At 37.6% G+C, this 14980-nt stretch overlaps 1 protein-coding gene across 1 annotated transcript in view; it reads left to right on the top strand.

Annotated features, from left to right (window-relative positions):
• LOC139728602 (ryanodine receptor 2-like) overlaps nt 1-6841 on the top strand; it is a 326287-nt gene extending 319446 nt beyond the window's left edge. The window contains exons 126-129 of the mRNA XM_071639541.1: nt 445-509; nt 1353-1453; nt 2296-2347; nt 3336-6841. Coding sequence (XP_071495642.1) covers nt 445-509; nt 1353-1453; nt 2296-2347; nt 3336-3431 — 314 coding nt within the window. The 3' untranslated portion in view covers nt 3432-6841. The remainder of the gene's footprint in view (nt 1-444; nt 510-1352; nt 1454-2295; nt 2348-3335) is intronic.
• Nucleotides 6842-14980: the final 8139 nt, after the last annotated feature.

The following is a 14980-nucleotide window of genomic DNA, read 5'->3' as shown; positions in this document are numbered from 1 at the left end:
GAATGCCAAAGTGATGATGTGACAGTCTTTTGTTATAGCTTGTGGTGGAACCAGGTGAGAACATGGTCAGGAATAATAGTATTCACAATTAGTGTTCAGGCCAGGTGAGGTTGTTTAGAACCAATTTCCATGGCGATAAATGGCTATGACATCACACTTTGGTACTCTATAGTTCCAGTGGTTATGTAATGACTGGGTCATATGATGTCACACATACATGTATATTGATTTTCCCACTCTGTTGCACTTTTAATGCTGCATTCTCGATAGCAAATAACTTTTCTATGTCAACAGATAAATAGGTATGTTTAAGTGTATGCCTATGAAATAGATATGGGGCAGGATGGAATTTCACTGTAAAGTTGATATGCAGCCTCATTGTTTGAATGGTGGTACTTAGAGTCCTTGGCAATCATGCTGGCTCTTTGTTATACTCCTCCCCAGGTTTAATCATTGATGCGTTTGGAGAGTTGAGAGATCAGCTCGAGCAGGTCAAAGAGGACATGGAGGTGAGTTGGTCACTCATTTTGATATCATTGATTTTTATACCCCTCTCCAGAAGGATGCTCCAGGCGGTACTGTAAAAGTGGATGTTTTCGCTTGAGTAATCTTTTTCTCTTTTTTTTTTTTTTTTTTTTTGCGCTTGGCCGGGTAAGATGAATTCCCCATATTTTTAATTCCCTGGAATCAAGACATTAATTACTGGAACATATTGCAAGCAAAAATATTTGCATGCTATTATTTTCATGCTTCTAGTTTCTGGTTACTCGAAATGCGCAAAAATTCCCACACTGCGAAAATTTCCACTTCTGCATTACTCTTTCAGGTTGTCAGTCTAGCCATTTACATATGTATTTATCCGTCCCACCCAGATGTTATCATCACAGTTTGTAAGAAAAAATTTTTCAGTGGATTTTATTTATATTTTGATAAGGTATGAAACATTAAGTGACAATGAGCTGATTTTGTATTGGGCAAAAATCAACCAGGGTCAAAGGTCACTAAGTCTTGGCTACAAATTGTATCTTTTTCAGCTATAACTTCAGCTAGGAATGCCCAGTAGTGATGTAGTTCTGTTGGAAGGGTAGAAAGAAATGGACAAATGTTTACCTAAGATTTGGCTAAAATGTCATTTTCCACCAATAAATTCCACCAGGTAAATCTGATGATGGAAAGTGGTATAATGGGTAACCATTTATCAGGAATACAGTGAGTTATGTTTGTGTGGTTTGAAAATTATTGCAATTGTTTCATAAACTTGTGTTTTGGCTTTTACTCCATTGGAATCTGCTGAGAAGGCCAGTCCATGGTGAGACTAATGCTGAGATGTGTACTTTTGCTCTTATTTGCAGACCAAATGTTTCATCTGCGGTATTGGCAGGGAGTATTTCGACAAGTTACCTCATGGATTTGAGCTCCACACTTCCAAAGAGCATGATCTCTCCAACTACATGTGAGTGTGACTACAATGCTGTCTTCACCACTATGTGCAGCCAATCTGTCCCAGAACACGTTTACGTTCAGGCATAGCCTCAGACATTGAAACACTGACCGGTCCATGATACAGGTTGTGTACGTCCCCCTGACAGTGATGATAACAGTCACTGGACATACATTGTACAAAGTACCTGTGTCTCTACACATACAGTGGACCATGATGATTTGTTTTTGTTTTTGTTTTTTGTTTTTTTGTTTTTTCCTTTACTGAGCTTTGCTTAGTAAAATCTCCATTATCAGCTGTAGACCCATATCAAATACATGTTGTAGTGATCTGCAACCTAATTCAACTCATTTAACTAAATGTACTTTAGTTACAAGACATATGGCCAGAAGTTTAATAGGAAGTTGTGAAACTCTTGCACTCACTATTTCGCTATTCATCATTGTATATCATTAACTTTATAGGTCCTATAAACACTGTAATGTAGATCTATTTGAAACAGTTTTTAAACCTTTTTTTTCCTCTCTCTCTCTTTCTGTTAACCTGCTCAAATAGGGGACATTGTACACAAATCAGAGTGGTGTCCCCAGCATGCAGGAGTCCATTTCACCAATCATCTGCACTAGAAGGCATTTGCAAATACATAGACCTGTGTAGTCACTAAAGTCAGTGCCATAATGGCATTAAGTCAGTGTGGATTAGCAATTTATTATTCTGTCTGCTACAGAATGCTCGCCATTCCGTGATTACACCAAAATACAGCATGTAGAATGCAGGACACAAAAGGTAGATTCACGGCCAGAAGATTTACCAGGGACCCATGTTAAACACTTTGAAACATTGTCTTCGTGCAGGTTCTTCCTGATGTATCTCATCAACAAACCAGAAACAGAGCACACAGGACAGGTGAGGAATTACTTTGCTGAAGTCACACATCCAAAGGATGCCAAAGGAAGGAGAAGCAAAACAAAGAATTTAATTTAAAAATCAAACAATGACCTTTACAACAGACATAGTTATTATCTAGATTTTGTTTGTTTGGGGGGGGGGGGGTTGGGAGGCATTAGATACAGATTGAGAGCTTTTACACAACTCCACATGTATACATGTTTAAATTGCCTGATATTGTGAAGTCTTGTAGATCTACATAGGAATTTCCCAATGTGCTTCATTTATGTAATCCGAACACATAGTGCCCATGCACACAGATGTGCATGCATGGGACCACACTTGTACATTTACAATGATATGAGTACAAAGGGCAAACTAGTCAGACTGTATTATGGGGCACAGTTATGTTATGCAGTTACTGATGTGCAAACCCACATGTATGACCAATTCATTATCAAATATCATTTCATGATCATTTGATATTTTGTGTATGGTCTATCGTTGTTTTTTTCTTTTGTCACTGGATATTATGTACGACTGAGATATATACCAAAGAATGTCGAATGACTAAACATTTACAGCTCTTAGGAAGATTGTCTTTCTTTCACCCAGTCACTTCATGTTTTGATATCCATCGCACATTGCAGTTAAGCATCATTCTGAACATTGAGCCTGTTTTGACCGTGAAGTGGCAAACTAGTCACATATCCTGAATTTTTGATCCAGCAATGATGTCTTAATAGAATGACCAAAACAAAAACAAAAACAAAACAAAACAAAACAAAAATCAAGTCAAACTTTTGAGAAGTGTCAGTGAATCATGCAACAAAGTCAGTACACTGCAGGACATTTATTTTTCCCATCTCCATCCCCCCCCCCCCCCAGTTACTTAAGTACTATAATATGCAACATTCATTACATGATATATCAAAAAGAATAATCACAAAGTAACATATAATCTGCTTTCTGTATTTATCTTTTTGTCTTTTGTGCTGTTATTTAGGAGTCTTATGTGTGGCAGCTCTACCAGCAGAGATGCTGGGATTTCTTCCCTGTGGGAGACTGTTTCCGAAAGCAGTACGAAGATGAGCAGGCATGATGGACAGCGTCCCTTTCTCTTCCAAGCACAATCATATGACACTCTTGACCGCGACATGTCGGGACTTCCTGTCTCTATCATAAGACTAACTGCTGAAGTCATGTGACATCCATTCAAAATCTTGTCCAGTGTGATGCTGACTGTAATGATGCCTCATACTCATTGTTGGCTGACATGTTGTGGGTTGTGTTGTATTGAACTCTTGACTTGACTGAGATAAGTCTTTTATAGACTGGCTCCTAATTTGTGAATGGAGTTGGTTTAATAGCCGGGAGAATCAAATGATTGACAATGGGTGCAAGCTAAAAATCTCCCAAAGTGGCAAAAGAGTCAATCCTATCTATGAGAATCAAACAGATGCATATGCCTTATATTAAGCTGGTCTTTTAATCACAGGCACAGACAAAGATACATCCAAAGAAAAGAACTGCTATGCCCTCAGACACTTTTTTGGCATATAAAAACTTTTTTTTCCACATTCTCGTTAAAATTTGAAGAATGAGGTTTGGACACTGGACACATGATCGTGTGATCGGAGTACAAATTGCCATGGCGGTTGCATATCAAGACTTGGAATTTTCAATCTGATATTTTTATATTCCTCTCAAAGTCACCACACAGTGGTGACTGTGTTTTGTGGTTAATGCAACAATGTGGATTTTTGTGGATGGTCACATTTCTCCCTGTGTGTTATGATGATTGCAATACAGCTCTCTCAGTTTCTATTGTGCCATGTTTGAGCATTTGAATTTGTTAAATCCACGTTGAAATACCTGTAGATCATTATCATGCTGTGTGTTTGTGTGTGTGTGTGTTATGTAGAGTTGTTTTTTTTTTTTATTTATTCTATAGGTGAGTTAGATTGATTACAGTTAAAGTAACATTGATTTATTTTTGTGATACATTGTATCACATGTTCTTTGGGTCCTTATGTAACCCATTCACCATGATCTTGGAATCCTGTGACTAATCATAAGGATTTTGGTAGCCATGTGATATTATGTTGTTGAGATGTATTGGAAGAATGAAAGCAGGACCTTAGAAAAGAGAAAAAGAGAAAGTGCAAACACAGGTAGCGTGAATGAAGTTTATATTGACTTGCTGTGACAAATGACATGATACCTTCTTGTAGGATATTGAGTTTGAGGGCTTTTCTATGAATCTATAGTTAACTAATCATGTGTTATTTATACTGTGTGTGCAAGTTTAATTGACATCTGTGTATTTGTACAAACAGCTACTAATTTATTTCATACCATAAATATGTTGGGAAAAATATGCAATATACATGATTTAAGCAGCAAAAGTGCATCTTTAAACACTGTACTTAGAATACAGCTGCTTAAGATTCAAATTTGTGTTGTGCTGGGAGCTTGTCAGAAAATGAGTTTCCACTGAGGTTCCAATTTTCTTAGGGTCATGATCAGATGATGGGCTGATTGTCACAAAGTGCTTACCACCTTTCTGACGTAAATTGGCCATTCAATCCCCGGGAATGGTGTCTTGAATGTTGTGGGCCCTTCAAACATGTCACATGTATTGACAGAATTCAGTTAGTTGTAGGGTATGATTTGATGTGCAATTACTTCAGAGGTACAATGTGTTTGAGATATAAAGACCATTTAATGCAACTCATCTATTAATTTATATGTACAATGTAGTGTGTTTCGTGAGCATAATATTTTAGGAAGCAGGGCTTGGAAGACAATGTCATAGGTGGCTGGCTTGTGATAGGCAACTCCACAGAGACAGAATGAAAACTAGGTTTCTCCTTTCTAGGAGCAAGGGTAGTTATATTCCAGCCTGAAAGTGATATACAGTGCATTTGTCTTACGGGTGGCAATGTTTTGCAACGATTTTAATTTTTCAGAATCAATTGGCTCTTGATTCACAAAAATGAAACCACCGCAAAATATGTGATGCGTATGTTTTATCAACGAAGGAGTATTGTGGCAAATTGGAGACAAGTAAAACTGAAGATCATGAGGAACACAACGAAAGATAATTCAGTGAAAGCAACGGAAAGTGCTAAAGTTGTTTCTTTGATATTTCTAAAGTCACATTATAATCACAGATGTGTGATGATACTTCATCCAGTATCCCCATTTTATTGATGTTGTATTCACTGTTTATATTTTTTGACTTTTACAAGTGATTATGCTTACCTTTTTTGATAAATCATGTCATATGAAATGGTTTCGACCTTAATCGGTCATCATCTGGCTGACTGTGTCATGTATTGTCAGTTCACTTCAAATCCTTTGGACTTTCTTCATATCATTTGAGATCATAGGGTTATGGTGTAAGCATTGTACCCAACGCAGCCATGTTTGACAGACAAAAGTGTGTTACTACATGTGTGATTGAACAAAAGTGTGTAACTACATGTGTGATTGACATTCTTCCAGAATATGGTATTATGATTTCTTAAGTTATATTCTTGCATATCCATCGAGATTCACTCATATATTAGTAGGAGGGAATGGCCATAGAGAGATATCCACCAGCATTTTCAGCTGTAGCACAAAAGCAATTGTTTTTGGACTCATCAATTAAATTTTTTTTTTTGAATTGTTCTCATGTTTGTTTAAAACTTTGGCAAAGTAAAACTCCAGCCATTACCTGATTTTAGTTAGCTATCTTTGGTATCTTGTCCATCTGTATTCATTTTTTTTTGTTCACATTAATACCTTGAATGTCACTAGGATGGAATGCTGGTGTGATATATCACATGGATATTTCAAGATCACATTGTTTGTGAAATTAAATCCATGCTACAACCACCCCACTATAACATAGGGTTCATAATACATGATGATGTATTATAGCAGGTTCATTTTATGAAATCTGTCACAAACTTGACAAAAAAAAAATCAAAGTGAAAAAAAAAAAGCTTCTATTGCATGAATTATGATGACATTTATTATTTTTCTTCTGATGAGGGAATGAAGTTGATATTAAAGTCCATGAGACACTTACAAACCCCTTTCTTGAACCAAAGAAATTGACACAATTTAGAATTCTGTACATGTGGATATAAGGGAATTTTTTTTCTATGCTGATTTACATTTACAAGATCATTGATAACTGTAGGAACTGTGACGACGCATTAGCTGTGTACTATTTCCCCCATACATGATGTGCACATGCTATGTGATGAGTTGCCTCACCTTGGGGGGCTTGTGATGAGTTTGTTCTCCACAAGTCCAATTCTTCAGAAAAAGTTCTTGCCCATCTTTCCGTTTCAAGAGCCATATCAACAGAGGACACTGCCTATCCTACATGTGATTACTGGCATTTCAGTTGAATCCATACCACTGTGCAATTACATGATTTAGTGTTATGATACTATTCACTCATCTAGTTGTCAATCAATAAATACTGGAATTTGAAGGCAAGACATTCTGAAATGTTTTCCCAGATGTCAGTTTCTCCTCGGTAGTCTCTCAGTGCTGTTGCTCAATCAGGTTTACTTCTTTATCTCACACATACAGTATTATGTGATTGCCTGTAAGTGTGTGTGTGTGTGTGTGTGTGTGTGTGCGTGTGTGTGCGTGTGTGCATGTGCGTGTGCCAGGAACGGACAGAAAACATTGTCATCTGTGTTTAACCTCAATAGGGCCTAATTTGTGCGCTTAGAAACACCCTTATAAAGCGCTATATAAATGCAGTTATTGTTATCGTTATTAGGGGTTGGAATCCACTCCCCCACCCCCCCCCCCCCACCAACGTTTCATGCTAGAATTCTGCAGTACGAGAAGACCTTGTCATGAGGCTTCTTGACTATTTTCTTTCAAGTCTCGCCCAACTTTTGAGAACAAATTTGCAATGTCTGCATGTACCGTTATGAAGCCACACCGATGTTTATAATGGCATTTCATCCCAAAGTGAGCACAATTTTGTGATTTTGTGCACATTTCCTATGGAAAACGGTGCTCTGTAATGGAACTCATAAAAACCTAACTATTTTCACTACTCACCACTTTAAATGATTAATTTTATGCTAATTATGGTATAAAAGTGGTCCATGACAATTTCCATCAAAAAAAAGAAGAAAAAACAAAAGTCAAGAAACAAGGAACTACATAAGAAATTCCAAAAACAATAAAATCACAGTGCCACAGTATGATTAGATACTTAGACCCTATTATACAGGGGCTGCAGAACGTTTTCTAATGTTGGGGCGGGGGGGGGGGGGGGGGGGGGGGGGAGGAGGGGGGCTGTGGACCATTGATGAGGGATGTCATGCGTGGACGACAATATAAAGAGAATATAAAGGAATTCCACAAAAATTCACATTTCTAGCATAATGAAAGAGCACTTGACTAACAACTTTCAGAAAGCAGGGGAATAATTGCTACCCTTAATATTATATATGTCAGTATCAAGTTGATGGAATGTGTAATTTTCATGAGAAGTGAATTTTTGTGGAATTCCCTTTATATTTTCTTTATATTGTTGTCCACACATGACACCATAACCTCTAGTAGTCTCCTCATCCAGCAGTTCCAACACCAAAACTTTGAAAATTTCACTGATGTGTTCTACTAATGTTGCTGCATTCACTCAATCCACATTCCTCTTTGGGTTTTGGTTTTGGTATTCTATCTTTTAGGATTTGTATACATAATTTTTTCAAGCACTTACTCGCTTTGCTCATTTGCAGAATCTTGACTTAAAGAATGGTTCAGATGTTGAAAATGTGAAATACCATGCCAGTATAATTACCTGCTATGATGCGTGAAACTTGGGACCATCTACAAATTACCGACGAATAACAAAACGAAACGAAACAAAACTGCAAGAATCATACCCCTTCCCTCCCCCCCCCCCCCATTTTCTGAATCATTGAGCAAATGATGATGACTCGGGAATATCTATACATGGGCACCCAGGGGTGGCCAGGGGCGTTGATCCTACAGTGACAAAAGGGCAGTTGCTCCCCCCACCCCCCCCCAAGAAAAAGTTGCGGGCAAACATACCATTTTGCGCCTCCCCCCCCCCCCCCCATAGTTCCCAAGATGCGGAATAAATCGAGATGTGGAAAATTGTCCCCCTCTCATTGACACACCCTCCCCTGCCTGTTTCCCTGAATACTACTTATATTCTTCTTACTCTTTTGATAGAAACAACAATTGAATATCTTACTAAAAGTGTGCACTATATCTCTGAATCTTGGGTCGGAATGAGCAAAATCTCTACCATGTAGGAGGGGGCCTATCCCCCTCCCCAGCACACTTCTCTGAATATGTGTCTTTTTGTTACTGCTTAGATAGAAACAAAAATCGAATATATTCTTACCAAAAGAGTGCATCAATTCTCCGAATTTTCAAGTCTGAAAATGCTAAAAATCTCCCTCTTGTGGGAGGGGGCAACCCTCCTCCCGCACACTTCCATATGAATGTGTGTCTTTTTGTTACTTTTTTGATGGAAACAAAAACCAAATATTAATTCACCAATAGGGTACATGCATCAGATCTCTAAATTTCAAGCCTGAAAATGCAAAATTCTCCCACATGTGGGAGCTAGGGGTATCCTCCCTCCCATGCTCTCCCCCTGCCTGTTTCTCTGAATACAGTCAAACCTGTCTATGGCGCCTTAGCGGCCACCCAAGGGGGGAAAAAGTGACCGTTATAGACAGGTGGCCGCTATAGACAGGTTATCCAACTTCGTGTGCATTGCCTTCATGTGATGTATCATCGTTGTATACATGTACATGTATATAAGTACTTAAATGCACATGTATGTGTGTACGTATGCACACGTGTGTTTCATGCATTGAACAATGCCGGGGTAAAACTTATGAAATTGTTGCACAGTAGCATAATTTTTATGTGTACAGTCGTGAAGAAAGCTTAACACTAGTGCAGTATTATGACTGAATGAGTGATGAATGCTGCAGTGGCGATCACTGCACGTTGCTGAGGAATGACTGGCACGACTACAAAGCAGAAAAACACGCTGAATTACTGGCCCGGCTACGGCTACATCGGGTCTGTGGCCGCTATAGACAGGTTAAAATCTACCGCGGGAAACAAAATTTGTGGCCTCTGGCCGCGTTAGACATGTGGCCGCTATACACAGGGTCTTTAACAGGGTTTTTCTTTCGGGGGGATTTATCAGTGGCCTCTATAGACAGGTGGCCGCTTTTTAGGCAGGTTTGACTGTACTGTTTTATATTTTTCTTACTCATACCGATTGAATATCTTACCAAAAGTGTGCACTATATCTCTGAATTTCAGGTTAGAATGAACAAAATCTCTCTCATGTAGGATTGTGTCTATCCCCCTCCCACCCCCACCCCCCCCCCCCGCACAGTTCCCTGAATACATATCTTTTTGTTACTTCTTGACACAAACAAAACTGGAATATTTCACCAATAGGGGGCATCAGACTTCTGAATTTCAAGCCCGAAATGCAAAATTCTCCCTCGTGTGGAGGAGGTATCCCCCTCCACACCCTCCCCCTGCCTGTTTCCCTGAATACTACTGTATATTTTTCTTACTCTTTTGATACAAACACTCAGAAACACAGAAACTATCTACTACATCATTTTCATACAGCAATATATTACACCTGTATATCCATATTACCATTTTATCTATTTCATTTCATTTCATTTTTGTATACGTACATCATGGCTCGACACTAACTTTTTTGTTTGGTGGCCCGACTTTCATTTTTGGTGGCCCCGGGCCACCGTTAGTGTCGAGCCCTGCGTACATGTACACTTCGCCCATGTGTCCGTATCGTGGTCTTGTACTCGTAATAGTGTTTACATGTAAATGTAAATGACGAAACTGATCTCTATCCCCCGAACACAATAAAAAACAAAACCACACACACACAATAAAAAAGGGTCTGTACTCGGCCCGTTACTGTTTTCATGACACAAAATTGATCTCGATAATGAAGTCAAAAACTGAGTTATCATTTTACGCTAGGCTTATGATACTAACTTGTATATATTACAGTTCTAAAAATGCTACTGAAATTAGGTCAGCCCTTGAAAATGGCTTACAAGCTATATCGAAATGGCTTGCTCGTAACAAACTTAAGTTGAATCTAGCTAATATTGAAATTTTGTTAGTTGGTACACGAAATCGGCTTAAGAAGGTATCTAGATAAAAATTAAAATATCATTAAATAGTAATGTGATTAACAGAGGAAAAAGCACAAATCTCAGTATTGTTATCGCTGATTATCTGGAATGGGGAGCGCATGTCAGACACATGAAGTCCAAGATTAGTTATACCTTTTAAAGAGGATTAGACCATTTTGTATCTCAAAATGAAGCGCTAATATTACTGTATAAAACTTTGATACAATGTCACTTGAACTATTGTGATGGAATTTGGGGAACACTGAAAAAGGGTACATTGAACAATAATTAAACCTTCTAAAAGACGAGCGCTTGAGGTTGTGCCTATGGCGAACAAAAGATACCCAACTGAACAACTTTTCCACCAACTCAAGATTAACAGAGTCACAGAAAGGATGAATGAAAAAAAAAAATGATACTTTTCATGGACATAATCTTATAAGGGGTCGTCCATGATTATATAAAGTCGCAAGATTATTTTCCCAAATCCCCACTATGTTACACGCAAGTCAGAATATAGCATCTGTGTTCCTTGTGTCAAAACAAACTATGGGAAAAGACGATTGAGATACTTAGTAAAGGGGCGCAGTGGCTTGGAATAATCTAACTCCTGATATCAAAAGTACAAGACTCAGATCTATACCTTCAAGACTTTTTTTATTTTTATTAAAAATGGCATGATAGCCAAGTCATATTTATCATTTTTTTGAAGCATAGTATAATCTAATTTTACACCGACATTTTCATGGATTATTAGGCATAAATGATAACAGTATGCGCTGGATGATTGGGTGCTTGGAGGAGGTACATGATCTGGGAGGGTGGGGCGGGGAAATCCTATAGGTTAGTTCTAAAAAAAAAACTTACTGTTGGTTTGTACATTATTTTAATTGAATCGTATTTTTAGATATTAGTTTATATTTATGATTTATATTTTGTTATATATGTGTACACTATGTAATCAATTTTGTAGATTTGTATTAGGAAAGTTATTATGCTAACTTTCACTTTGTTGAAGTAGTGCAACAAAGTTTGACGTTCTTGTTTCAGTGTTTTTATCTGAATTATTTCTTATCATGCTAACATGATTCATGTGCATTGGTTCACGATCCTATTGAAAAACAGCTTTTGCTGATTGGACGTTATTATCTGTGGTAAAATAAAATGAATGAAATGAAATGAAATAGTACGTGATGACCATCGCCGATCACCCCCCCCCCCCCCCCAACCTCCATTCCTCGGTACGGATTTACGCCGGTGCTCTGTATTGACCATTATGACCGACGTTTCCCTATGAATAGGCCTATGTTTAAACTATAGGTCTCCTCAACTTACATCTCATTTTTCTGAAGAAAAATCACACTTATGCCCCGACAGCAGAGGTTTTCAGGTGCTCGCGCTTTGCGTTTTAAGTCGGTGAAAGATCAGTGCATCTTTCCAATTGAATTTATCATTCGAGACGGTGACACACATTTGCTCCTGATGCAATAAATTGCTCCGGTCTTATTTTCTCAAAGTATTTAGGGTTATAGGTTTAGGGTTGTAAGTAAGGTTTTTGATTTAGTTTGACGTGAATATTTGGAGTAGGGTCAGGGCAATGTTTGTGGGTAAAAATTATGTTTGGCTTAACATGCAGATATTTTGTGGGAGCAATATTGTCACAGGAGCAAAATGTTCTGGAACCGTTCGAGCCATGTTCAAAATAGACCTACGTCTAAACACGCAAACAGTAAGCAATGTAAAATTATATCATCATCTGAATGAGTTTTCATCCTCACCATGATACAAGTCACAATGTATATACAGCCTAAATATTCCTACTTACAGTTATGACTCTATCTCACTTTCCTCTTGGTTTTGTTTTGCATCATATAATTATGCTCTATGTGCAGCCGCATTTATAAAATCAGCCTTTTATATTGTTGTTGATAGTGATGATGATGATGATGATGATTGTGGTGATGTTATTGATGAAAAGCTCAGACAATGCTTATCCTAACATTGTTTATAGGTCTTTGATTTTAGAACTCAGCAGAGGGCAGGCTTGAAGGATTTGGATTAGGGTTAGGGTTATATTTGTGAGTATAATTTATGTTTACTTCAGCTAGCAGATATTTCATGGGAGGAATTATCGCATGAGGAAATGTCTGAGAACCACTTTAATCATAATGAACGATAATCGTGTTTCACTGAATTATGAAATGGTGGACGCCCGAGTGTCACCCCTGGGGTTTAGATACCTACAATTTATCATCTGCGCTCGCAAATAGATATGTCAATCTTCAGTTTTGTATTTTAGCACGGAATGAGGAAAAAGCAACAAATCGAAAATTGCGTTTTTTCTGAATCAGTTGAATCAAGAATAACGTTAAACATGTATTCAAAGTGCAATACCACATCATGCGAAAGTTGTCTGGGTGATAGATAAAATATGTCAAGCACACAAAAAGGCTGTCCAAAATGAAGCAGTGTCATATTTTATATAGAAATATGGACTCGAAAAAAAGAAATTGGCAAAGATTCAAGCGTTAATACGAAACAGTGATATCAGCAACCATAAGTGCGAATTAGATGAGCAGATTTGATTTGATTTGATTTGATTTGATTTATTCACAAAATGCATATACATACATTATTCGCAAATATGCACATAGTTTGTACATGAAACATATTACACATTTTGTCTGGATCGTCATAAGCTATGAAAAGCTTGACTGGGACGCCCAGTATGGATAACGTACACATATTATGTACATAAACATCATTTTAAAAAAAAAGTATTATGCGCGTTCAATTTGTTCATAGATAGGAAGATGAAAGAAAGAGAGAAAAAGAAAGAAAAGTGAGAGGAAAAGATAAGGAGAGGGATACTCTACATCATGGTAGTTAAAAGTATACAAGATTGACAATTCTGGTAACAACTAACATAGAAAGACTCGCTGCTATTATGTACGTAGTGTACGTATGACGAAATAAACTTGTGAACCTGGGGTAAGACAGCAGGCAAGAACCATGCAAATAGTATTGTTTAAACATATTTGCAAAGAAGGGTATTCTTTACTAGTCTTCTAAAAGTATGCTTTGATTGGCACCGTCGCACTTCATGAGAAAGAGAATTCCAGATGTCAGGACCAGCATGTCGTATGGATCGATGGGCAAGGGCAGTTTTTGGATTTTCTAGGTGCACGTTTGTCGAGGTTCTGGTTGAATAACTATGAATAGCCGAATTAAAACGAAACATGTTTAACAGGTTGGTGGGAAGTTCTTGCGAATGGAATCTATACATAAAGACAGCACTTTGGAGGTAATGAATGTCGTAAATGGAAAGTGTCACGCAATTGAAAAAACAATGGGTTTGCATGAGACCTGTAATCCGAGTTCGTGCAAATACGAACATCTTTTTTCTGAAGGAGAAACAGTAAGTTGAGTTTAGTCTTCTGACAAGCCCAAACGATATTGCAGTAAGAAATATAAGGCAGGATAATGGAATTATAAATGGTGAACAACGTAGAGCTTGATATGTATGGTCTGAGTTTGTACAATATTCCAACTCCGCGTGCTACAGAAGTCACAACATTGGCAATGTGCAGATTCCAGTTCAACTTGTCATCTATAGTAATGCCTAAAAACTTCGTACTTTCTTTCTGTTCAATTTTCATGTCATCTATAATAATATCAAAATGAATGCCACAGTTTAGTGATCGTTGACTTTTGAACTTTAGATGATGATATGCCTCACAAATTGGTCATAAACGTACACAGATATCTTCCGCAAATCATCTTACACTGACTGTCGATCAAAAACAAACAAACAAACAAACAAACAAACAAAAAACAAACAGTTGACCCAAACGTTGCCAAATATGGTTTGATGTACTGCAACATCCTACCAATGTTCACAACATTGTGTATGAATTTATAAATTATTATGTCATACTTTGATTGCTCATTAGTATTTGCTGTTGTTACTGATTATAGGCCTATTTTGGCATTCACAGACCAGTAGGGGAGTAGCGAGTTAGTGACATCATAAATTTAGCTAATTTCCGTTTGTCTGTTACCAATATCAGTCTTCGTGGTGAAAAAGAATGGAACTTTTAAAAGACATAAGCGCCAGCAGCTTGAGAAAAACGTAGAATTGTATTCCATTGACGAAGTACTAGTATGTTCATATATGGCAATGACAATGTTTTTTTTTTTTTTTTTTAATTATTGTTATTTTCCCATATCACCCAAATATGGTATTGGAGAAAATAAAAAAAAAATCAAGAGATGCTTGCACCAGTGGAGAGCACAGTTCATCTTTTTTGTTTCCATTTTGTTTCGATGATGTCATGCGGAGACCACTGTATTTTGATCTAATCGCGAAACCGGAGTATTACAAAAATAATGGAAAAACAGAAGGTTGATAATAATTATGCAATATCGCTTTGTCAACCACCAGCTG

Source organism: Diadema antillarum, unplaced genomic scaffold (assembly GCF_040938485.1).
Source record: "Diadema antillarum isolate AM-2024a unplaced genomic scaffold, OU_Dant_1.0 seq00000187_RagTag, whole genome shotgun sequence".
NCBI classification, from domain to species: domain Eukaryota; kingdom Metazoa; phylum Echinodermata; class Echinoidea; order Diadematoida; family Diadematidae; genus Diadema; species Diadema antillarum.
The sequence above is the reverse complement of the archived record's forward strand: the minus strand, read 5'-3'. Positions and strand labels throughout refer to the sequence as shown.